The sequence below is a fragment of the Carcharodon carcharias genome, chromosome 14 (assembly GCF_017639515.1).
Source record: "Carcharodon carcharias isolate sCarCar2 chromosome 14, sCarCar2.pri, whole genome shotgun sequence".
NCBI classification, from domain to species: domain Eukaryota; kingdom Metazoa; phylum Chordata; class Chondrichthyes; order Lamniformes; family Lamnidae; genus Carcharodon; species Carcharodon carcharias.
Genome location: NC_054480.1, coordinates 136,020,650 through 136,044,378, shown reverse-complemented (window position 1 = coordinate 136,044,378; position 23,729 = coordinate 136,020,650). Strand labels below are relative to the sequence as shown.

At 43.3% G+C, this 23,729-nt stretch overlaps 1 protein-coding gene across 4 annotated transcripts in view; it reads right to left on the bottom strand.

Annotated features, from left to right (window-relative positions):
• Positions 1-23,729, bottom strand: part of LOC121286949 (guanine nucleotide-binding protein subunit alpha-11-like) — a 55,655-nt gene that overhangs the window by 21,893 nt on the left and 10,033 nt on the right. For 2 of the 4 annotated variants that reach the window (XR_005945123.1, XR_005945122.1), the window contains exons 2-7: positions 20,705-20,889; positions 12,793-12,947; positions 9,740-9,868; positions 7,281-7,410; positions 4,837-4,990; positions 3,348-3,594 (exon numbers count right to left, since the gene is read on the bottom strand). Coding sequence is in view for 1 of the 4 variants with exons in the window: in XM_041204283.1 (XP_041060217.1) it covers positions 3,407-3,594; positions 4,837-4,990; positions 7,281-7,410; positions 9,740-9,868; positions 12,793-12,947; positions 20,705-20,889 (941 nt within the window). In the remaining 3 variants the exon portion in view is untranslated. Of the gene's footprint in view, positions 1-2,096; positions 2,233-2,740; positions 3,595-4,836; positions 4,991-7,280; positions 7,411-9,739; positions 9,869-12,792; positions 12,948-20,704; positions 20,890-23,729 lie in introns of those variants that run through there. The other 2 variants (XR_005945121.1, XM_041204283.1) reach the window with 2 other exon arrangements.

Genomic DNA, 23,729 nt, shown 5'->3' with positions numbered 1-23,729 from the left:
ACATGGAGCATGATGACTGGATCCTCCCCCTCCCACTGCAAGTTTCTCTCCAGCCCCGAGAAGATGTCCCGCACCCTGGTACCAGGCAGGCAACGCAGCCGTCTGGTCTCACGCTCTTTGCTGCAGAGAACAATGTCAATCCCTCTGACTATACTCTCCCCTACTACCACTACATTCCCTTTTTGCTCCCCCAACTTGAATGGCTTCCTGTACCACAGTGGCATAGTCAGTTAGCTCAGTCACCCTGCAGCCCCTGCTCTCATCCAAACAAGCTGAAAAAACCTCAAACCTGTTGGACAATGGTAAAGGCTGAGGCTTCTTGCGATCCTGCCCTCTGAGTCCCCTTACTTGCCTCATTCACAGTCACACTCTCGCCAAGTTTGCAGGTGACACAAAAATAGGTGGTAAGGCAAGTGGTGAGGATGACACAAAGAGTCTACAGAGGGATATAGACAGGTTAAGTGAGTGGGCAAAAACTTGGCAGATGGAATATAATGTGGGAAAATGTGAGGTTATGCACTTTGGCAGGAAGAATAGAGGAGCTGAATATTATTTAAATGGAGAAAGACTGCAGAAAGCTGCAGCACTGAGGGATTTGGGTGTCTTCATGCATGAATTACAAAGGGCTAACATACTAGTTCAGCAAGTAATAGGGAAGGCAAATGGAATGTTGGCCTTTATTTCAAAGGGTATGGAGTATAAAAGTAGGGAAGTCTTGCTAAAACTATACAAGGCACTAGTTAGACCACACCTAGAATACTGTGAACATTTTTGGTCCCCTTATCTAAGGAAAGATATACTGGCATTGAAGGCAGTCCAGAGAAGGTTCACTAGGTTGATCGAGTATGGAGGGATTTTGTTATGAGGAGCGGTTGAATAGGTTGGGCCTGTACTCATTGTAATTTAGAAGAATAAGAGGCGACCTTATTGAAACATGTAAGATTCTTACGGGGCTTGACATGGTAGGTGCTGAGAGGCTGTTTCCCCTTGTGGGAGAGTCTAAGACCAGAGGACATAGTCTCAGAGTAAGGGGTCGCCCATTTAAGACAGAGATGTGGAATTTCTTCTCTCAGAAGGTGATGAACCTGTGAAATTCTTTACCGCACAGGGCTGTAGAGGCTGGGTCATTAAGTATATTCAAGGCTGAGACAGATTTTTAATCAGTAAGGGAATCAAGGGTTATGGGGAAAAGGCAGGAAAGTGGAGTTGAGGATCAACAGATCAACCATGATCTCATTGAATGGCGGAGCAGACTCGATGGGCCAAGTGGCCTACTTCTGCTCCTACGGCTTATGTTCTTATACTCACTCGGTCTCTATCCCACTCAGGCCGCAGTCTCCCCTCACTGATTGATCGCCTCTTACCTGCATTGTTTTATAACAGCCTCAAACTGAAGGGTGAGCTGGCAACATGGGCCAGAAGAATGGAAAACAAGGCCAGCTGAAGATTTTAAACCACCTCAAGAGCTGGCGTCTTTCATTGGCCAAGAAGCCAGCGTTGACATATTTAAGATGTTTTGAGATGACGTTTGAGAATTTAATTGTACAAGATAGGATTGCCAAAAATCAGAATTGCCCTGGTGTTTCCAGGAATTAAAGGTTGATACCCAGGAGACTGCAGCAAGCAACATGGGGGAAAGATCTCGAGGGCATTTTAAAAAAAAATGTTTTTCATTTCCTTTGAAAACTTTTATTAGTTCTAAAAATGTTGGAGATGAGAAACAAAGCTGTTTGACCACAATGAAGAATCACCCAATCAGGTAATGGAGAATGTTTGCTTTCCAATTGGTGGGAAGGTGCGGCATCGCCAGAATGAATGTGTCGGATGGTCAATGGCAGGAGTGTGGGGCAGGGTGATTGGCATCATGTGATGAAACCTACAGGAATATGTCCAAGCAAGGGTTGGCAACTCTAGGATATGCACACAGCTCCAGAGCAGAAGAAGCAGACTGTGTGATTGAGCCAATCCATTCACCTCCTCTGGGCTGAAGGGTTTTTGATCAATGCAGTATTTGGTGGGGGGGAGGGGGAGTTTTCCGAAGGTATAACAGGGAACCAGCATAAAATCATAAAACCATAAAATCACAAGCTCTCTACCTGCAAACTGTGAGTGACGTTCTCTGCTCCTGATGTTCCCCGTCGCTCTCAGTAGTAAGATAATGGCGTCCCCTCCAATTACTGCCACTCTACCTCTGATTCTGGGATCAATCAGTAATTCTGAAAAAGCACCTTCCTGAATATGAAAAGTAATGAAGCAGCCCAGCTTTTAAAAGCAAATTTCAGAACATCACGACGAATGAACAACCTCCTGAAGCTACATTATAGTTCTTCATTATTTGACCATCCCTCCCTGGTTGATCTTTTGTTAAAGCTTTGCTAATTCCCAGCATTTCCAGGGAGCTGTGTGCAGCTCCCTAATAATGTTATTGAGGAAATATTTCCAGAAAGGTTTTGTCTTGGTGATAAGTACTTTTCAAAACTGTGATGCAACAACGGAGAGGTTGAAGAAACCTGTGTCATTGATAGTAGTGTCGAAATAGTTTTTAAGGAAGTTTATGTTCTCAGCTGAAGCGAAGTTATATTCTCCGCTCCCGCAACGACCACAAAGACTCAGGCTTCCTTTTAACCGGTTTTATTCAAGCATATTCAAAGGGAGCCACAATCATTCCTAAGAATGAAGACCCAGCTTCCAAACTGATTACATTTCATTACTTTTGTACTTTTTCTTATCATAATACATTTGAATACATCCAATCGATAACTGACACACCATTATCTCTATCCTATTGAGTACATAAACATGTGATTTTGCTAACCAATTATTCTACATACTTACATTATCCAATCAAAATTAAAACACGTACACAAAGACTTTGGTTCTTACAACTCAAGACTGTGTTTCATCCAAGCCCCCTCTTTGTCCATTGTTCATCTTCCCATATCTAAGCTAAAACCATTTGTCCTCCACTTGTCTGAGGGTGGAGCATTCTTAATCTAACTTTATGCCATTGTTTTATCTCCAGTCTAACTCTCAAGGCTTCACTGCATCATTGCACCACTTGAATTGTCCTGCCTGACAGAGGCTGTCCTCTCTGTTACTGGACATTAGCTCATCTCTTGACTTCTGTGTAAATCATACAAAGACTTAAAGCCTCCTTGTGTGCAATGTCCACCTGGTTATCCTCAACTGTTAATATGTTTAGCATCGATGGCTGCCTGGAGATTTTAAGTAGGTTCAGCAAATTCTTACTGTGTTCTTTTTGTTTTATATATATATATATATATATATATATATATATTTAATTCCCCCCTAACACAGCCATACCACATAGGGAAGGTCAAACTCACCAGCTTTGCCAAGGGCACAACACTCAGTGCATTGTGTGCTGGGGTTTCCTAATGTCTTTCTACAATAGATTCAGGTCCTGTATGATCCCAAACAAGACCGTGTCCCTGACATCCGTGTAGACCTTGCGGATATTATCCGTGTCCGTGGCACAGGTGAAGTGCCAGTAAATTCTTCTTCCATCTTCAACTTGCCTCTGATACATCTTTAGGATAAAGTTCATGGCATCCTCAGCATTTCTTTTAGCACCTGAAGACAAAGAAAGAAGGAAAGAAAGGAAGCTTCGCATTTATATGGTTCTTTTCATGGCCACTGGGCGTCTCAAAGACAGCCAGTGAAGCACTTTTGAAGCCATAGTCACAGCTGTGATATACTGCAGCTAATATGTGCTCAGTAAATTCCCACAAACAGCGAGGAGATAATAACCAGATAATCTGTTATTTTTTTGTGAGCTTGATTGAGGGGTTAACAATGGTCAGGATGACATGGATAACTTCCCTGTTCTTCTTTCATGTAGTGACATAGGATCCTTCGCATCCATCTTGGTTTAATGTCCCATCTGATAGACCCTGGGGAGACTGGTCATTCACCAGTTTGCACTGATGCGCACACATGAGGTACTGGCACTGTGATGTGACATCCATGGTGTCACCATAGGCACAATGGTCGTTCATGTACATAATGACATCTGTGCCCATAAACATGTTGCTTCTATTGGAACATAACAACGAGATTAGGACATTTGGCCCCTCAAGCCTGGAACAGCACATTTCCCAGGAAATCTGAAACCCAGTGAACCAGCAGGTCTTCTGGACTAAAATAAAAGCAAAAATACTGCAGATGCTGGAAATCTGAAATAAAAATAGAAAATGCTGGAAAAACTCAGCAAGTCTGGCTGCATCTGTGGAGAGAGAAACGTTTCGAGTCCGTATGACCGATGCTGCCAGACCTGCTGGGTTTTTCCAGCATTTTCTGTTTTTATTTCAGGTCTTCTGGACTCCCTGTCTTTAAAACAAAACCTTCCTGTCATCACGAGGTACAGGAACTGGCAGAGGAAGAACAATACAAATCAAGTCATATCATCCAATGTGTATGTGCACACCAAGCAGATATTATAAAGCCAATCCATTGTTTACACACCTGAGCCAAGGAAATAAAACTGCCCCAAACTTTCATTGGCCTTTCTTATTTATAGCATTCAGAAAAAGAGGCAATAAATCAAAGGTTTAAGATTTAAGACACTGAGACACATTATTGAGACACAATATTGAGACACAACAGCGGGACCTTTAGTTCAATTGTGGTTTACTTGACTTGGGCTGACATTTGAGTTCCTGAAACAAAAAAGTTCCATTCCTTAGAACAAACATCCTTCACCTTGATAAGCACAAATTTAGACTTATTTCAGTAAAAGAGCAGCAATTAAACTGCGAGCACCCATACAAGGAATGGGAGAAAGAGCAAGGTCAAGGAGCTATGTTTTCTACTTACCATCAAATTCATGAAAATAGTCCACTAAATGTGAGTTAAGAACCTTCTCCTCTAAAATATCCTTTTTATTCAAGAAAAGAATAATGGATGAATTCTCAAAATAGTTGGACTTCAAAATAAAATGAAAGAGACCAAGGCTTTCCTTCATTCGATTCTGCAACAAAAAAAGCACAGCTTATAAATTTTGACAATTCTTTCAAATTTAAATTTTGCATTTATCCTGTGTTGATTTATCTTTTTATTTTTATTTATTAAGCTTTGATTTTTCCTGTCAATATGCATATAAGTTGCAATAAATTTGAAACATTTTTAATGTGGTGACGCTATTATTCATTTGATAAATCGCCATTCTGAGGCTGTCAGAAAACTGCATATCATCTGTAATATATTAAGATAAATCTTACAATAAAAAGGAAGTGCTCGTTGATGTAAGTTCCTATGCCCACATTCAGAATGGAAACTGCCCCTGTGAACCTGCTCTGCCATAGTTACACCCTCTAGCCACTGGAGGCGTTGTTCATTCCATCCACTCTGTGGCCAGAATCCTCTGTGTGGTGTGCAGGGGTGGGCCCTGCATGCCAACACTTAAAATGACGCATGGTGACGTTGGGCGCGCGTCCCGGCATCACCGTGCGTCATTCCGATCTTCAGTTCGGCAGGCGCGCACCGGAGTTGGCTGCGTGCCCACCGAACTGTCAAAGGCCTGTTAAGGCCATTAATTAACTAATCAAAATACTTGTCAGGGCTGCCCGTCCAATCTTAAGGTTGCGGGGGGGGGGGGAGGGGGCAGGCGAAGAGCCCAGGCGGCCTTCGCATTTTTCATGGAACCTCATCCACGGGCGAGATGAGGTTTTTTTGAAGTGTTTATTAATTCAATAAAATGTTGGTTGAACCCTGCAGCGTTGGTATTATTCTGAACCACACGCTAACCATCCGGCCATGGAGCTAAGCAGCCCCCTTCATAACTAATACTTAAGTTTTTTTTGCTTTTTTTTTTCCCCTTTGCATTTAGAGTGTTCCAGCTCTCTGCCTATCTTTTACAGCCCTTGTAAATATTTATCTGCTACTTCTGTTGTAGCTATTGCAGCCTTCTTGATTGGCACCACATCCCCAAACATTCACTCCCTCCACCACCGATGCACAATAACAGCAGTGTGTACCATCTACAAGATGAATTGCAGGAATTAACCAAGGCTCCTTCGACAGCACCTTCCAAAGCCATGACCATTACCATCTAGAAGGACAAAGGCAGACAGGTAGATGGGAACACCACCACCTGGAAGTTCCCCTCCAAGCCACTCACCATCCTGACTTGGAAATATATCGCCGTTCCTTCACTGTTGCTGGGTCAAAATCCTGAAACTCCCTCCCTAACAGTACTGTGGGTGTACCTACACCACATGGCCTGCAGTGTTTCAAGAAGGCAGCTCACCACCACCTTCTCAAGAGCAACTAGTGATGGACAATAAATGCTGACACAGCCAGCGAAGCCCACATCCCGTGAATGAATAAAATAAAAAATTGAATAGCTTATTGACCTATGAATGATACTTTAATCCCATTGTTATCTGCCACCACAGTTATGTTTAAAAGTGCATTCTCGGGATATGGGCATTATTAGCAAGGCCAACGTTTAGTTGCTCTCGAGAAGGTGGTGCTGAACGTTCCTCTTGAACTGCTGTAGTCCATGTGGTGCACAGTGCTGTTACATTAGAAGTTCCAGAATTCTGACCCAGAGACAACAAAGGAACGGGTGATATTTGTCCAAGTCAGTCAGTGTGTAACCTGGTATTCCCACGCACTTGCTGCCCTTGTGCTTCTATGGGGTGGAGGTTGTGGGGTAGGGAGGTGTTGCTGTATAAGTCCCGGTGAGATGCTGCAGCATATTTTGTGGATAGCACACACTGCAGCCATGATGCACCAGTGATGGAGTGAGTGTCCTAGATGTTGTCAAACTTCTTGAGTGTTATTGCAGCTGGCAGGCAAGTGGAGAGTATGCCCCATGCATTGCAACTTCAGTAGCATAAAAAGTGTGCAAGATATAAAAATCTCATGGTAGATATGGTCATGCTGATCTCAGCTCATAATCAGAAACTGCATCCGTTTTAGCAGGAGCATGTGCATGATATAAATAGGAAGCCAACAAATTATAAATCAGTAGTAATTAGAAGACAGACACCAATTGACACTGTTTGAATTTGAAACACACCATGTTGATGTGTTTGGTATTGTTTGCTGTGACTTAACATCTAGCTGCCATTCAACATCTAGTTGCTTCAGCTGGCTGGGTTAAAAAAAAAAACAGGTGAGACAGCTAAATATTAAGTGGCAACTAGAACTACAAACAATGTTAATTCCTAACAGCTCAATAGGGAAGTGGAGGTCTATGATCAGTTGACTTTACGAAGGAACTCCCAATGTCAAAGGATTCTCATCAGTCTTACCTCATTCTCACTCTCTTCTAGGACTTGATCATATTCACTGAGAGATGCCAGGAATATAACTGATATAACGTTCTCAAAACAGTGGATCCATTTCCTCCTTTCAGACTTCTGTCCTCCGACATCCACAATTCTAAGAGTTAGAGAAGGACTTAGAAAGCTTGACGACCACTGATTCAATCAGGAAGAACAATTGGCGACATGTATCAAAGCATTAAATATCATTTTAAAAGAAATATGCAAGTTAATATTCTCTTTAAAACATAAGCAAAAATACCAGGATTAAATGTGAATCAACAGAATACTTTGTTGGCTATCAAATGCTGATAGACATTGTTTTAAGAACGAAAGCTAAGATACATTTCTACCTATCTTCAATGCTCCTTCAATTCAATTTTGCGGCTCCAGTCAAACTTAGTAGAACATTATCCAATATTCAGTTAAATAAATCCAATACAGCTAACTTAGTGCAAGTTTAATGTGGGTTACAGGTAGCCTGGGACCAGCCAATGAAGCCTGATTCCATGATGGGGAACTCCTGGTGCACTCAGGAAGCACAGGTTGGAAAATCACAGACCTGCAGCTCTGACTTTCCATTAGTTTGCAAAACTAATGGACAGAAAATCATGGACTTTGGCCCCAGCTTCTTGATCTTATTAACCCTTTCAGTTCCAGCAATGAACCATCCTCACTGATATGAAGCATATCTGCTACATTGATTATAATGTGTTCCTGCCCAGAGTGTGACCGGGGCTATAAAATGTCTCACACCTTTGAAAAGAGCAGAGATCATCAATCCCACTGTTTACTCAAAAACTATTTTCTATTCACGTTAATAACAGCTACCTAGATTTGCCAACGCCCTGCTGTGTGCTTGCTTCTCCTACCACGCCCTGTCTGAATCCTTTAGGCACTTTACAGCCTTCCGGACTGAATATTGAATTCAACAACTTTAGGTCTTGAACTCCCTCCTCCATCCCCACCCCCTTTCTGTTTCTTCTCCCTTCCTTTTGTTTTTTTTCCAATAATTTATATAGATTTTTCTTTTCCCACCTATTTCCATTATTTTTAAATCTTTTATGCTCCCCCACCCCCACTAGAGCTATACCTTGAGTGCCCTACCATCCATTCTTAATTAGCACATTCGTTTAGATAATATCACCAACTTCAACACCTCTGTGTTCTTTTGTTCTTTTGTCTGTGACATCTTTTGATGATCTGCTCCTATCACTGCTAGCTTGTCCCTACAACCACACCACCCCCCCACTTCTCTCCCCCCACCCAACCGCGCCCCCCCCACCATCTTAAACCGGCTTATATTTCCCTCTCCTTGTAAAGAAAAATCAGTTCTGTTGAAGGGTCATGAGGACTCGAAACGTCAACTCTTTTCTTCTCCGCCGATGCTGCCAGACCTGCTGAGTTTTTCCAGGTAATTCTGTTTTTGTTTTGAATCCTTATACAGTCTGGTTCTCTTACACCTTCTGCTCCCTGTGTGCAATGGAAGTATAAATGACAGGAAATGTGAAAAAAAGAGGAAATGAGGGGAGAAAAAGGAGGGAAAGAGAGAATGAAAGAGGAAAAGAAGGAATGAGAGACAGGGAGAGGTTGAGTCAGAGAGGCAGTAAAAGAAGAAATGTGAGGAATGGAATGACAAGTGTTAAAAGTGAGGATTGTGAGTGAGACAGTACGTGTGAGAGAGAGAGAGAGACAGAGAGAGAGAGAGGATAATAAGGTGGGAAGAAGGGAAATGAGGCAAGGAGAAAACATGAATGAGTGGGGAAGAATAGAAATGAAAGTGAAAGGGAATACAACCTTCAGGTCAATGGAAATAAAGCATGTTAAAAGTTAAAAACAAAAAAACTGCGGATGCTGGAAATCCAAAACAAAAACAGAATTACCTGGAAAAACTCAGCAGGTCTGGCAGCATCGGCGGAGAAGAAAAGAGTTGACGTTTCGAGTCCTCATGACCCTTCGACAGAACTTGCGTTCGAGTCCAAGAAAGAGTTGAAATATAAGCTGGTTTAATGTGTGTGTGTGGGGGGGTCCGCCCCCCACACACACACCTTAAACCAGCTTATATTTCAACTCTTTCTTGGACTCGAACGCAAGTTCTGTCGAAGGGTCATGAGGACTCGAAATGTTAAAAGTTACATTGCTGGGCTGGGTATCAGGCTTCCTTGTAAATAATAGTTTAATTATTGTGGGACTTACCAGTGCATACTTTGGAAAATTAGATTTAAAATATAATTCCACTGGTGCACAATACATGCTTCCAGCTGTTGAAACATTGCCCCCTGCCCCACTTTAGAGGATATATTTTCCTCTGTTCACTACTGTTAACAAACAAATCAGGGTGATTAAAGAGTTTATTTTGCTAACTCCTTTTGCTGTTGAGCCAGGAACATATACTCCCAATGAGTTTAGACTTTTCTTCTCATTCCCATAAAGTGGATTCTGCATACCTTAAGGATACTCGATGCATATTAAATGAATACTCATTAATGCCTGTCGTTGGTACTCGAACCCTCAATACATCTTGATCTGTTGGTATATAATCACTAGCTGCAATTCGATCAATGTCAGTCAGGTAACTGCAAAAGAAATAAACAGACTAGTGAGAGTAGGGCACCAGTAGGATTTAAAGGATGTAGCAGGAGCATTGCGTCCTCAACCTTAGAGCATTGATACACATTAAGATGGACCCATTGTTCAATGAAGGAAATCACAGGAAAGATGTAGCATAGATTCAGTGGCAAAAACATTATAGCACAGAAGGCGACCATTTGGCCAATCCAATCCATGCTATCTCACTACAGATCAATCTAGTCAGTCCCATTTCCTCCTGCTTTATCCCCATAGCCCTGCAAGTTTATTTCCTTCGAGTGAAACCCAATTTCCTTTTGAAATCATTGATCGTATCCACTTTCACAATCCCGTATATAGTGAGTTCAGAAGAACACAAGAACACAAGTTCCAGGTCATTACCACTTACTGTGCAAAAAGGTTCATCCTCACATTCCCCCTGTGTCAAAGAACATAGGAAATAGAAGCAGGAATAGAATATAAGGCTCCATGAGCCATTAAGAGCTCTACGTTGTGATAGGTGATGACAGCCATGCACCCGTCCCAAAGTTTGAAGTGCTAGGCTACCTCCAATTTTTGATGCAAGCAGCTTATAAATTAGGTGAGGTTAACACATGTAAAGAAAGCATTCATCAAAAATTAAAGGCGAGACTCCTTAAGGGTAGTGTGAGAGTAGGAATCTCTCTTAGAAAATGAAGCATTCCAAATCTGAGACACAATGTTGGGGACATTGTATCTAATTTTAACCCCCTCACCCTTCCAAATAGGTGGAGGATGATCAGGGGGTAAAATTTCCAAACTTTGAAATCCATTACCAGTCAGTCTTGAATGTGTTGACTTCTGGTTTTAACAGAAGGATATTGGGGGAGTGGGAATAATCTGTTCTCTGGAGGCTGGTCCATTATTTAAATGCCCTAATGATGCTATGTGCCTCATATTTTAGCAGCCAATTAGATCTAGTTTCCACGAGCTGTCTTTCCCTGGGTTCGAGAGTTGGCAATTGAAGGAACGCAAGATGGACCGGATCCAGCAGATGCTTGTCTTTCTAGGACTATTGTGGGTTAGGAGGACTGGAAGTTTCCCTTCATCCCCAGAGCTCCAAGCTAACATCCCTTCACATCAATCACTTCAACCCACTCCAGTCCTCATCCCATGACCTCCCTCTGACCAATCTATCCTCCAGTTGATAACCTCCCACCAATCCCATGATCTCCCACTGGATCTGTGATTTGTCCCCCTACCCCCCACGATCTCTCCCTTCCTCTCTCCTCCCCATGCCCCACCTTTCAGCACTGGCCTTCTCACCCAACAACTAGTCAGCCGCTCAAATCTGACTGGCCGCCAGTTGGGAAACCAGGGGAAAGAGATCAAATGAGTGCTGTTAAACTCAGCAGGGCCTCCACATTAGCTACATTTCTGAGTTTCCCAGCCAATTTGATCTCCAACAATAAGTGCTGGCCTAGCCAGTGACATCCACATCCTGTGAAAGAATAAGAATAATAAAAAAAAATAGGCAGTTCGTCATTTGTGAGGGGCACAAATCTACAACAGCACCTTAAAGGTGGGAATTAAATAGGGCAGGTCAATGAAGCACTGATAGGGAAATACAAAGAGTATGCAAAGCAGCAAGGAATTCATCTTGAGAAAGTCTCTAAGGCTTAAAAATCCCTAAAGCAATGCAGGAAATGTGAATGCCACATCTGCCTCCAGCTTCGTGTGACTGTAGTTTATAATCCCTTTCAAAAGCCCTGCTACTGCCCAACCTGCTACACCCATAGTTTGTCAGGACACAGAGGTGACAGCACTGATTGACAACAAAATTCTATAGGGGTCTTAACTGTGTCATTTGAACCCTATTTAATGTATTAATGAGGCCGCTGCCTGTTCCTGAGGGAGCACAGACTGCCTAAATCAGGGCCGGGCCGAACATTGGAACAGGTGGACAGCCAACTCCAAAGTATCTATGATTCTGTTTCTGCCTAAGGAGGGGGTAGTAGTGAGATGAAAATCCCATTCAATGGGAAGCAAGTAGGGAATTCAGAGAAAACTATTTCACACAGAGGCTAATAGATATTAGCTGATTATTCAAGGACTAGGGGACACAGGTTTAATATTTTGGGCAAGAGATGCAGGGGAATGTTGAGGAAAAATGTTTTTTATACAGCGAGTGGTAAAATGATCTGGAGCTCGCTGCTCACAAAGCTGGTGAAAGCAGAAACAATCAAGGGGGAAAAGGAAATTGGATGGGCATTCGAAGGCAATAAACTTGTAGGTCTTCAGGGACCGAGCGGAGGAGTGGGACTGACTAGATTGCTCCACAGAGAGCTCGCATGGACCGAATGGTCCCCTTATATGCTGTAAATGTCTCCAAGGCTCTATATGTGGAAACGTAAGACCATTAAATCATATGTCAGCTCAAGAGGCAAACAGTAATCGTAATCTTTGAATGAATCATGGTTAGAGGGCAGGAGATAATTGGCCAGAGTGCATGGACATAATTGAGTCCAAATTTTAAACTGATACATTCCACTTGGCACATTATGTTGGCATTTAAATTGGAAATGCTTATGTAAACTTGTCATGCTGTAATTACACCCTCCCTCCAGTAATGGTGCTGTACCACCATCTTCTGGTTAACTCCTGCTGTGGTAACCAGTTAGAATTTGTCGAACACAGTTCATAACAAGCCGAGCAACAAAAGTCAGATGATCGAATCTGGAGAATTACGGGATTGAGAAGCAGGTGGCTAGATGCTGAAATCAAACAAAAACACATTGGAATTCCTCAGGCAAATTTCCTACATTCCTGAATTATCAAAACAGGCAGCACAGACAGAATTAAAATGCAATGACTGACATTGTTGTTCATTCTAATTGAACTGTGCACAGAGGGAACATCTGAAAGGAAAAAAAAAATTATAATAAGGACTTACTAATTTGTAGAGTCAAGCAACTGGTACTCCCGACGCCGTTCATAGCATGCCCTTACTCCTGGATCATTCCATAAGCTTTTAATCGCATCCGCATGTAGTCTTTCAAGAGTAGTGAATTTATAGACTTCTAATTCCTTTATTACCTGAGAATTTTCCTGTTAAATTAAATAATAATATAAATGGTAGAAGTGGCATGGATTTGATTCCCTGACTTTTGTTCTCCAGTTTGTTATGAAGTATGTTCGACAAATTCCAAATGGTTACCACTGTAGGAGTTAACCAGAAGGAAGTGGTACAGCACCATTACTGGAGGGAGGGTGTAATTACTGCGTGACAAGTTTACATAAGCATTTCCATTTTAAATGTTGACATAGTGTGCACCAATATAAAAATAAGAATGGAATGTATAACTTTAAAATTGGGACTGAATTACACCCTTGCACCCTGGTCCAATTATCTCCTGTACTCTAACCCTGATTCATTCAAAGGTTACAATTTTTCTTGACACTCTGTGTACAATATTGCAGGACATCAACGAGTAATAAATAAATAATCTCATATCTGAAACATTTCTTGTCAGCTTTTCTCTTTTATATTTCTATTTCCACATTCATAATGGCAAATTCCTATGTTAACTTGTAAAATCACACACAGGTGCCAGGGGGATTGACTTTACAAAAATGACTTTACAAAATGTTGTGTATTCAGATTGCTAAAAAAACATCTGATAAGGTACCAAACAAGAGCTTATTACACAAAATTACGGTTTATGGGATTAGGAGCAATATATTAGCATGGATGAGGATTGGTTAACAGACAGAAAAGAGAGAGTGTGAATAAATGGGTCATTTTTGGTTTAGTACGCTGTAACTAGGGTACCCTCTCAGCTATTTACAATGTATTCTTAGGTTAGGGGCCCGAGTATCCATGTTTTCTGACAATACAAGGTGAGAGTAAGCTGTGAGGAGCATGCAAAGGGACTTGGATAGGTAATGTGAGTGGGCAAGAACATGGCAGATGAATATAATATGGGAAATTATCCACTTTGAAAGGAAAAATATAAAAAGCTTTTTTTTAAAAGGTGAGAGACTGAGAAATATTGGCGTTACAAGGGATTTGGGTGTCATCGTACATGGGTCACAGAAAGTTAACATGCAGGTTCAGGAAGCAATTAGAAAAGCAAATGGTATGTTAGCCAATTACACAGGGATTGGAGTCTAAGAGTGAAGAAGTCTTACAGCAATTGAATAGGGCATGGTGAGACCCCACCAACTATGCAATGTACAATTTTAGTCTCTTTACACAAGAAAAGATAAACTTGCCTTGGACGAAATGCAATGATGATTCACAGTCACTGGGTCAAAATCCTGGAACATCCTCCCTAACAACAATATGGATGTTTCTACACCGCATAGGCTGGAGCAGTTCAAGAAGGCAGCTCACCACCACCTTCTCAAGGGCAATTAGGGATGGGCAATAAATGCTGGCCTTGCCAGCAACAGTCACATACCACGAATGAATAAAAGCAAAGCTAAGTTGATTCCTGGGAAGAGGGGATTGTCCTACAAGGAGAAATTGTGTAGGCTAGGCCTATGTTCCCGAGAGGTGATCTCACTGAAACATATAAAATTCTTAAGGGACTTGATTGGTGCTGGGAGGATATTTCTGCTGGTAAGAAAGCCTGGAACTAGAGATCACAGTCTCAGGATAAGAGGTCTGCCATTTAGGACTGAGAAGAGGAGAAATTTCTTCACATTAAGGCTCATGAATCTTTGGAACTCCCTACGCTAGAGAGTTGCTCAATTGTTGAGCATTTCAAGATAGAAATTGCTAATTTTTGAATACTAAGGGAATTAGGGGAGAGAGGGATGGTGTGGGAAGAGAGTTGAGGTAGAAGATCAGCAACGATCACGATGAATGGCTCAAAAGGCCTATCCTACTCATATTTCTTGTGATCTTATGTCCTTATAATGCTCCAAGCTGGAATATCAGGTATTATTTACTCCCTATAGCTGAGCTATGAGATAATCATAGAAAAGGGTCCTGATTCTGTTGCTGTCCCCTCCACAAGAAGCTTATCTCTATGTAGTTGTGCCGGGGAGCAGCACTCACTTCAGAAGCTATGGGCAGGATGTTCTGGGGAGAAGGCGGGAGAATGGGGTTGAGAAGCTTATCAGCCATGATTGAATGGCAGAGCAGACTCAATGGGCCGAATGGCCTAATTTCTGCTCCTATGTCTTATGGTCTTATGGTCTCTTCTGGTCGGCAAGTGGGGGCAGAGCCCGCTCGCCTGACGCGTAAAATGACGCGGGATGACGGCAGGCGGAACTCCTGATGTCACCCCGCGTCATTTCCATTTTCAGGTCGGCGGGGGCGCAGCCGAGTCAGTTGTGCGCCCGCCGACCTGTCAACGGCCTATTGAGGCCATTGAATAAGTACTTAACATAGTTAATGAACCTGCCCGTCCGACCTTAGGGTTGGTGGACAGGCCGGGATCTCCGGCGGGCTTAAGCAAAAGCACGAAACCTCATCCACGGGTCGGATGAGGTTTCATGAGGGTTTTTAAATATTTAATAAAGGTTTCACAAAAATTGATGGACATGTCCCAAATCATGTGACAGTGTCACATGAGAGGACATGTCAGGGAAATTTTGTTTTCGTCTCCTTATCATTTTTTAGATTTGGAGCCAATCTCCCTGAGGCAGCACTTAGCCTTAGTTGGCCCTGCCCATGTAAAATTGATCGGGCGCGCCGATTGGAGGCACACCTGCCTGCACCCGCTCCTGCACCTCCCCCACCCTCACCCCCACCCCCACCCCCACCCCCCGATGGGGGAGGGTGAAATTTTTCCCTATGTCTGTTCTGTAACCACTTATTTCAGCTAAAAGGAAATGTGTGAATGTTGGGAATCTGAGGTAAAAGAACAGGTGAAAGTGGACAGACTTTGAAAGAAAAGATGTCGGAACTCACTTTAAATTATCATTCCCTTCCAAGCATTGGCTGACCTGACACATAAGCAATTCCTTCTTGTCTTGTTGCCATTGGCTTGCAGGCAAGCACTGATTTGTTAAAGACCGGGTCCGGGAACTCCAACCAAAAATAACAGCTCTATTATTACTAAAGGGCTCTCTTTACTCAATCGAAATTTCCTGTTAATAGTTTACTACTTTCATAAATAGCTTCTTGCTTCCAAAACCACCAGAAGCTATTTGTGGTTAAATAGTTACATTCTTCAACAATTAACCAAAACGTTTACAAAAATTTTAATGGAGAAATGTTTCCTGGTGCAATGTGTCTTATGTAACATGGACAAAGGAATTATTATCATTATTGTCAGTAATAATTTCATGTAAAGGTTGGTATGTCTACTAACCGGAAATTTCCTAGCTTTTCCAGCCTAATTATCAATAGGAGGAATTTCACTTCCATTTCTTCAATAGTTTAGGTGATACATTTGACCATCCTGTTTAACCTGGTAGAACCTTTCATTCCACTGACAGTCTGTCATCAAAACCACATTCTTCTCCCTTCACAGCAATGCCTACTTATAGCCTGGGTTTCGACCACTGCTGCTAAATCCTAAACCCCATTGACTTATCAGATGCTTCCCTTACTTCCATCCCTGTCTCTACTCTTTGCAAAGCCCCAACTCCCCATTCTCTGTCCTCTTCCCTACAACCTATCACCCTAGCCACTGCCAAACTCCACTGGTTGCCTGAACTTAACAAATCAACTTCAAGGTCCTCAGTTTCAAAGCTCACAACAGCCTTATTCTGCCCACTTTGAATTTCACCAGCTATGCAAAGCTCACAGTACCCATCAATGCTCGGAATTCAAATTATCATCTGATGCCTGTTCCCTCTGCTCCAAAAGAGGCTGGGTTAACAAATACTACACACTTGGCCTCTGTAGTTCTCTTCTAAAATCATTTTTCCTTCCTACCACTCTTCCTGCTGTCAAAAGCCTCCTAAGAAAAACACCTCTTTGACCATGTAAATGACTTCCTCCAAACCCATCCCTTCCCTGCTGCTCTCTACCTTGTGAAGTGCTTTGAGATGTTGCCATCTTACAACTGATACACAAATGCAAGTTATAGTAACACCTTGTTTAGGGAACTGGTTGGTGCAGTAAGCTTTTCACCAGCGAGAGTGGGTTCAAATCCAGTCCAGATTGATGGGATAAATGTCTCTACTGACACCTAGCTATGCGACTTATGGGGCTTTAGACAGTCTCAATCCTGCTGTTGGTGGGCTATGGGCCTACCCACAAAACTAACTCTAATTTGCATTAATTTGCAGTGTCACTCAGACAGGCCTAGGATTAGTTAGTGTGCTGGGATGGAAAATACCACACTGTTGCAGCAGGCATTGCTTTTCTCCAGCTGGACCTGAGAACTGTTCGTGCCTTTTTTTAAATAGCAGGCACTGGTGATAGCTGAACAAAAACAAAAATACCTGGAAACTCAGCAGGCCTGACAGCATCTGCGGAGAGGGATACAGTTGACTTTTTGAGTCCGTATGACCCTTCAACAGAGCTAAGACATATAGAAATGAGATGAAATATAAGCTGGTAGAAGGGGGTGAGACAGGAGAGCTCGATAGGGGGCCAGTGATAGGTGGAGGCCAATTAGAGACTGCCAAAGATGTCATAGACAAAAGGACAAAGAGTTCATCTTCTTTCAATATGTCTTAGTTCTGATGAAGGGTCATACAGACTCTAAATGTCAACTGTATCCCTCTCTGCAGATGTGTCAGACCTGCTGAGTTTTTCCCAGTATTTTTGTTTTAGTTCTAGATTTGCAGCATCCACAGTATTTTGCTTTTATCTTACTGGTAACAATTGTGTTGTTGCCATTTACAAAGCCTCTCAACTCATCTTTTGCTTCTTTACTTGACCCACCACCACCCTTTTCACCTTTCACCATCATCCCTTTTATTGTTTAATCACTCCCACTGTGCATCCTACCAACAGGCCTTCCCTTTTGCTTCTTCCCCCACGGTTCCCCTTTTCTTCCTCTGTACTTGCTGAACTTCTGTTACATCTCTAACTTCTTCCACTTCAAGATGAAAGCTCATTGACCTGAAATGTTAACTCTGTTTCTCTCTCCACAGATTCTGCTTGACCTGTCCAGCATTTTCAGCACATTTTGTTTCTATTTTTGAAGCATATTGTTGGGCCGTGTAGAGCACACTTTACTTTTGCATCTAGTTGTACTATGCCTCACTAAGTTTGTGGCTACTTGAGGCTAACATTGCACTCCTTGGGCATGAAAAACACAAGAAAAGGTCAAAGACCTTTGTTTAAAGTAATTTCTTGCTCTTTGAATGGAGATATCAGGTGCCTGGTGTAAGTACCCATGAAACATATACTTAGCACAGTCTAGTCTCACTGTGAAGAGAACAAACGAGCGCTGATAACCTTTCAAGATGTTAAGTACTTTATCTTGATGTGGTCTCCATCGCAATCCTTCTTACAGGATGGAATAATTTCAGAAGTGAAGCAAGAATGGCTTCCATTCTCTTGGTATGATGTAATATTTGAACATAGCCCTACTGTGGCTGTGGAAGTATAGAATTTGTAAGTGAAATGCATTATTAATAAGGTCCAAATGAAATATTTCCCTATCTCCCTTTCCATGTTGCTTGTTGTCACAGCTGATAAATGCTGGCTACCTGAACTAATACACTTCACTGGCAAAAGCAAATAGAGGATTAATGGTGTGAGATTACCCACTTGAGATTGTCTGGCAAGAAAATAATTTAGTCTGAGCAAATGCTTCATTCAGCCAAACAGGTAATATTTCTGTCAGTATCCTGTTCCTTTTTGCACCTGCAAATTAATATTGAAACAAAAATGCCTGTTGACACAAAAGTCCCTGACCTCATCTTCCTCCTCGTTCCAAGTACCTCTTGTTTATAGATACATTCTGCAGTGAAGGGCCAATCTTCCACTGTACATCATTCTTTTCAAAATTCAGGAAAACGTTCCAATATTTTAACATGTAACCTGTGCCATATGAATCAAAAAGCAGCACTTTCAAAATAAATTGTTTTTGAGATGTGGGCCTTATTGAGAAGGCCTCATATATTGCCCATACCTAGTTGCCCTGACAACATGCAGGTGGGCCTTCTCCATAAACTGCTGCAGTCCTTGTGGTGATGGGGTTCCCACAAAGGTTTCGGGCGAAGGATCCCAGGACAGTGACCCAACAACGATGAAAGAACAGTAAGGATACTGAGCGAAGGAACCATGGAGCTGACGGTGTTCCCAAGGTGCTCTTGTCCTTCTTGGTGGAGGGATTAAGGGTGAGTGAGGGACTGTCAAAGTAACCTTGGTGGGTACTGCTGTGTATCTTGTGGATTACAGATACGGGAGCCATGGTACACTGGTGGCTGAGCGGGTGGATGGAGTCCATTGGCAGGAGCATCCGTAAATCAAATGGCTGAGCACCAGTTGCAATAATGAGGCAGTCCTGCCCTTTGGATAACACAATGGCCTGAATTCTTAGATCGGTGGGCGGGCGCAATTGGCAGACCCGCGAATGGCCACCGACCGCCATTTCAGGCTGGCTGGCCAATTAACGGCCATGGGCGCGGGCCGGCGCTGAGAGCAAGCTCACTGAAGGCAGGAAGCTGCCTTAGGGAGCTGAAGACCTGAAAAATCAAAAATAAAGGTTTGAGAAGCTGAAAGAAAGTGTCCATGCATCATAATAAATCACCTGAAAATTTAGCGACTGAAAATGCTGTCCACAGAAATTTATTTATGTTTTATTTCATCACGGAGAGCTCACCCAGCCTGTGGGTGAGGTTTGATGAAACTGGCTGATTTGCCCATCTGCCAACCAACAGGCAACCAAAAAATTGCAGACAATTGTGCCGTTAATGAGCTGAGCTCCTGTCTGCCTGTTTCAGGTGAATGTTAAAAATCTTATGTAACTATTTGAAAAACAGCAATGAGTTCTTCTTGTGTCTGGCCAACATTCCCCCTTCAAACAACACCAGCAAAAAAAAAAGATTAATTGTCCATCTGTCACTTGCTGCCTGTGAAACGGTAATAGCAAGAAGTGGCTGCCATTACCTGTGCAACAGACAGCCTTCTGTAAACATTCATTAAGTGAGGCAGCCTGAGATGTTCCAATGTCAGTACAAAGTATCACTTAACCAAAAAAGGCTCTGAGAGACGGGGCACTAAAATGAGTTTCAATGGCCTTATAAACCATTGACTTTCCTTGTTTTTAAGCACTTGTGCAATTCCAAAAGTAACAAGAGGTTGAGCTGATTTTCCAAGCTTGCAGCTTTAGCGAACCAGACACATATACAGAAAAAAATGCTGACCTTTTGACAATGATTTCTATTAATTGTGGCACCATGCCAACATTCTTCCACCTGCAGTTTCTCGATAGGTATGGCTGACAGACAAGGTTCCCAGTCAGTAGCTTAAATTTCGAAATTCGCCCCTTCCACTCTTATTTCTTAGGGTGCTCTTACAGAAGATGTTTAGGCTCTCAGTCAATAGACTGAACTTAGAAATTCATCCCCTGCCATCCTTATTTCTTACGGACTCATACAGAAGATGAAATAGAAACTGTTGAAGTATAGACAGAACCATCCTCACATAAAACAAACAAACAATAGTAATAAAAGTGAGTGCAGGATGGGTTTCTTGTGAGAAGCAGTAAACTTTATTTATAGCCTCCAGGTGAGACTATATGCTTGTTCCAAGACCAAAGCTAAAAAAGCTCCACCCCTAAGATTCCCCATGCTTAGGGCTCATTCGCCTATACAGTCACATGATCCCCACAGCAGTAAGAAATGGGTTAACTTACAATTACTACAACAATCCCAAGAAGGAACAAATTAAAACCAGAAGACTTATATTGGCCATTTTATAACATCATTCCTTTTGATCTTACCTTATTTCCCTGCTGCTGGTATTGTATATTCAAGGTATCCATTGCTCTTATAATTGACTGTATTGCAGTGATTATGTTCTGGTAGACCAACTTTGCAAAGGCTTTCCTCTCTTCTTCTGAGTATCCAGACCCATGGATGATTCTCATCTGTTTGATGAATGTGCTTTTGCCACTTTCTCCAGTGCCTGGTTTAAAAGAGGCACCAACATACAGATTAGACTGCTCAATTATTACAGAATAAGGAAAACTGCTAAAGCATCCACGAGGAACAATCGAGTTCGACATTGTCTTGCACACAGATCTGCTACACGGTGAGACACTGATCTCAAAGCCATCCTGTCATTGGAAAGACATGGCTGGAAAGGGAGATGTTTCTCTATGGAAAAGGAAGCGAAGTTCAGGGAAGCACAGCCAGAAACCTTGGTACATGTCTCCTGCAGCTTGTCTGAACTTGGAAAGATATATGCTTTAATGATGGTCTTCAAAGAGAGGGAGGAAATATAAAGCTCCAAGAGCATAAACAGGTGGGATTGAGATATACGGCTCTTTATTTCTGGGTTGCTAGGCTGACCAGACTAAAATCAAAATCTCAAACACATCAGCTACAGTGTAGTTTAGTGAAGTGCTTTTGGTGCTGGACTAGCAAGCCTAAAGTCAAGTATTCAATTCATTTTATGGCAAGTTATGAAATTGAATCACAATTTGTGAGTTGGCTCCAGAAAAAATAACAATAATAGTTGCTAGATTATATAGAACACATCTTCCAAATTAAGTATCCAATGTGACTCATGTTGAAAGTGACCTTGCTAAAAAAAAGGCCCATTACAGTCTCCTCAGGATAACTAAGCACAAATGGGCAATAAATGCTGGCCAAGCCAACTGTGGCTCAGTTATTAGCACTTATGCCTCTGTGCCCACTGGTCCTGGGTTCAAACTCCCTACTGGGACTTGAGAACAAAATCTAGGGGCAGAATCATCCCAGATTTGCACTAAGCGTGGTAGCAGCCGGGAAAATCGATGCTTTACCCTTCGGCTGTAATGGTGGCTTCTCGAGCTGTATCATACCAATCCCACCGCATTAGTTATGCATTCCCAGGAAACATGCAGTTTCGATGGCAGGTAAGCTCTCATTCACCTGCCACGCTATCACTCGCTGCCTCATCACGCAGGGGCCACATTTACATTGCAGCCATGTGCACACCTCTCAGTGCTTCCAGCCCAGGACAGCTGCACAGAAGACATGGCCCGGAAAGGCAAAGAGACTGCAGCCCCAAGATTTAATGACGCATCACTCGAACACCTTTTGGACACAGTGATGTCCTCTACCCCTGCTCTGGGCACAGGACAGGCAGCAGCATCACCAATCCAGCATGGGAGGCGGTAGCAGCGGTGGTCAGCGCCAATGCCCATACCGAAACAGGATGAATGGTCTCATTCGTTCCACCAGGGTAACTCACTCTTCTCATCAGTCAACTCACACACTCACAAACCCATCACACATCCACAGGGATCTCACACCTCCAGGGACAACACCACTAACTCTCACACACAGCCTCGCACACACACCCTCACATCCTGCAACACATCATCCCTCTCTCAAAGCAACTGTGAGTGCTCTCTCTCCGGCTTTTGACTCTGCTGCAATGCACTAATTATCTCTGCCATGTGACCGACACCTTCAGCCAGCCAATCCCTCAGCTCCATCTTTGTCCTCACCTCCAGCCAAGGGGGACACCTCCTCCATTGCAGAGCTAGAACTAAGCAGCCTGGGAGACTTGTCACAGCGCTTACCCACATCCTCCACCGGCGCAGAAACACCTCAGTGGGCCCTAGATCTAGAGCAGGCTCGGGTTCACAATCTGGTGGTCACCACACGGACACGTGTCCGCAGCAGGAGGAGGCAGGTTCAGCTGAGCTCCCTGTCACTCAGGGGGGCTGCTGGGGAAGAGGCATCTGTGGGGTCTGACTCAGATGACACGCCTCTGGATTCAGCCTTCCAACTCATTGTGGAGACTCAGCAGAAGGTGGGGGAACATCACGCAGAGCTGTTTGCAGCCCTCAACAGAGTGGCATGCGAGTCAGATGAGTGCTTCCGCCTGCTCTCTGGTGAAGTGGCGCCCACATGTGAGTGTATGGAGGATGACCTGTTACCCCGCCCCCCCTCAGCCTCGTCTTCTGTCACCACAAAGGGAGCAGCTGGCCCACAGGAGGACAACCAAAGCGAGCCGGAATCCCCAAGGCCTCGGCTCTCTAAAGGATTCATGTCGAAGGCACAAAGACAACTGGGCCAACCATTGAACAGGCTGTCTCCACCCCTGCTATGGAAATCAGGGCAGCACCTAGAAGTCTAAGGCATTCAAAAGTTAACAAATCCTGATCACAGTTGGTTGCATGGGTAAACACATTTTGTCACTTTATAATCTGGAAATATATCCACTTTCACTTAAGAAGTGTAATGACGTTATTCAGCCTCTGGCTTCTCCAGTCCTCCCACTGCATCCCCTCAACCACCACCAACACCCCCCCATCCCCCCTACGAGCAGTTCAGTTGCATGCAGCCGGCCCACGAATGATTCTGGAGGGAGAAGTGTGTGTGTGGCAGGTCCTATCTGAGCCTCGTGCAAACACTCTCCCTCACATGTAGATCCTTCCCATATCACACTCATCTCAATGTCCTGAGCATTTTCAATGCTGCCTGCTGGGGTTCTCTTTCAGTTGTCCATCTGAGCTGACCTGCATTTCCGCCCATCCACTGATCACCCAATCTCGCCCACCACGACTCTCGTTTCACTTTCAATTTAGCAACCTTGGTAGTGCTACAGTTTTTCTTTTGCTCCCCCATCCTTTCCCCTCCCCCAGTCACCCATTTCCTTTCCCCCGCCACTGTCAACTCCCCAACATCACCTTCCACCTCCCCTCCGTGACCCACCAGCTACAACCCTCTTCTTTCAGGGATGTCCAGGTGAACGTGCACGTTCCCTTCCTTCCTGAAAATCCCACCCCCATCCACATTAATCTCCCTGGC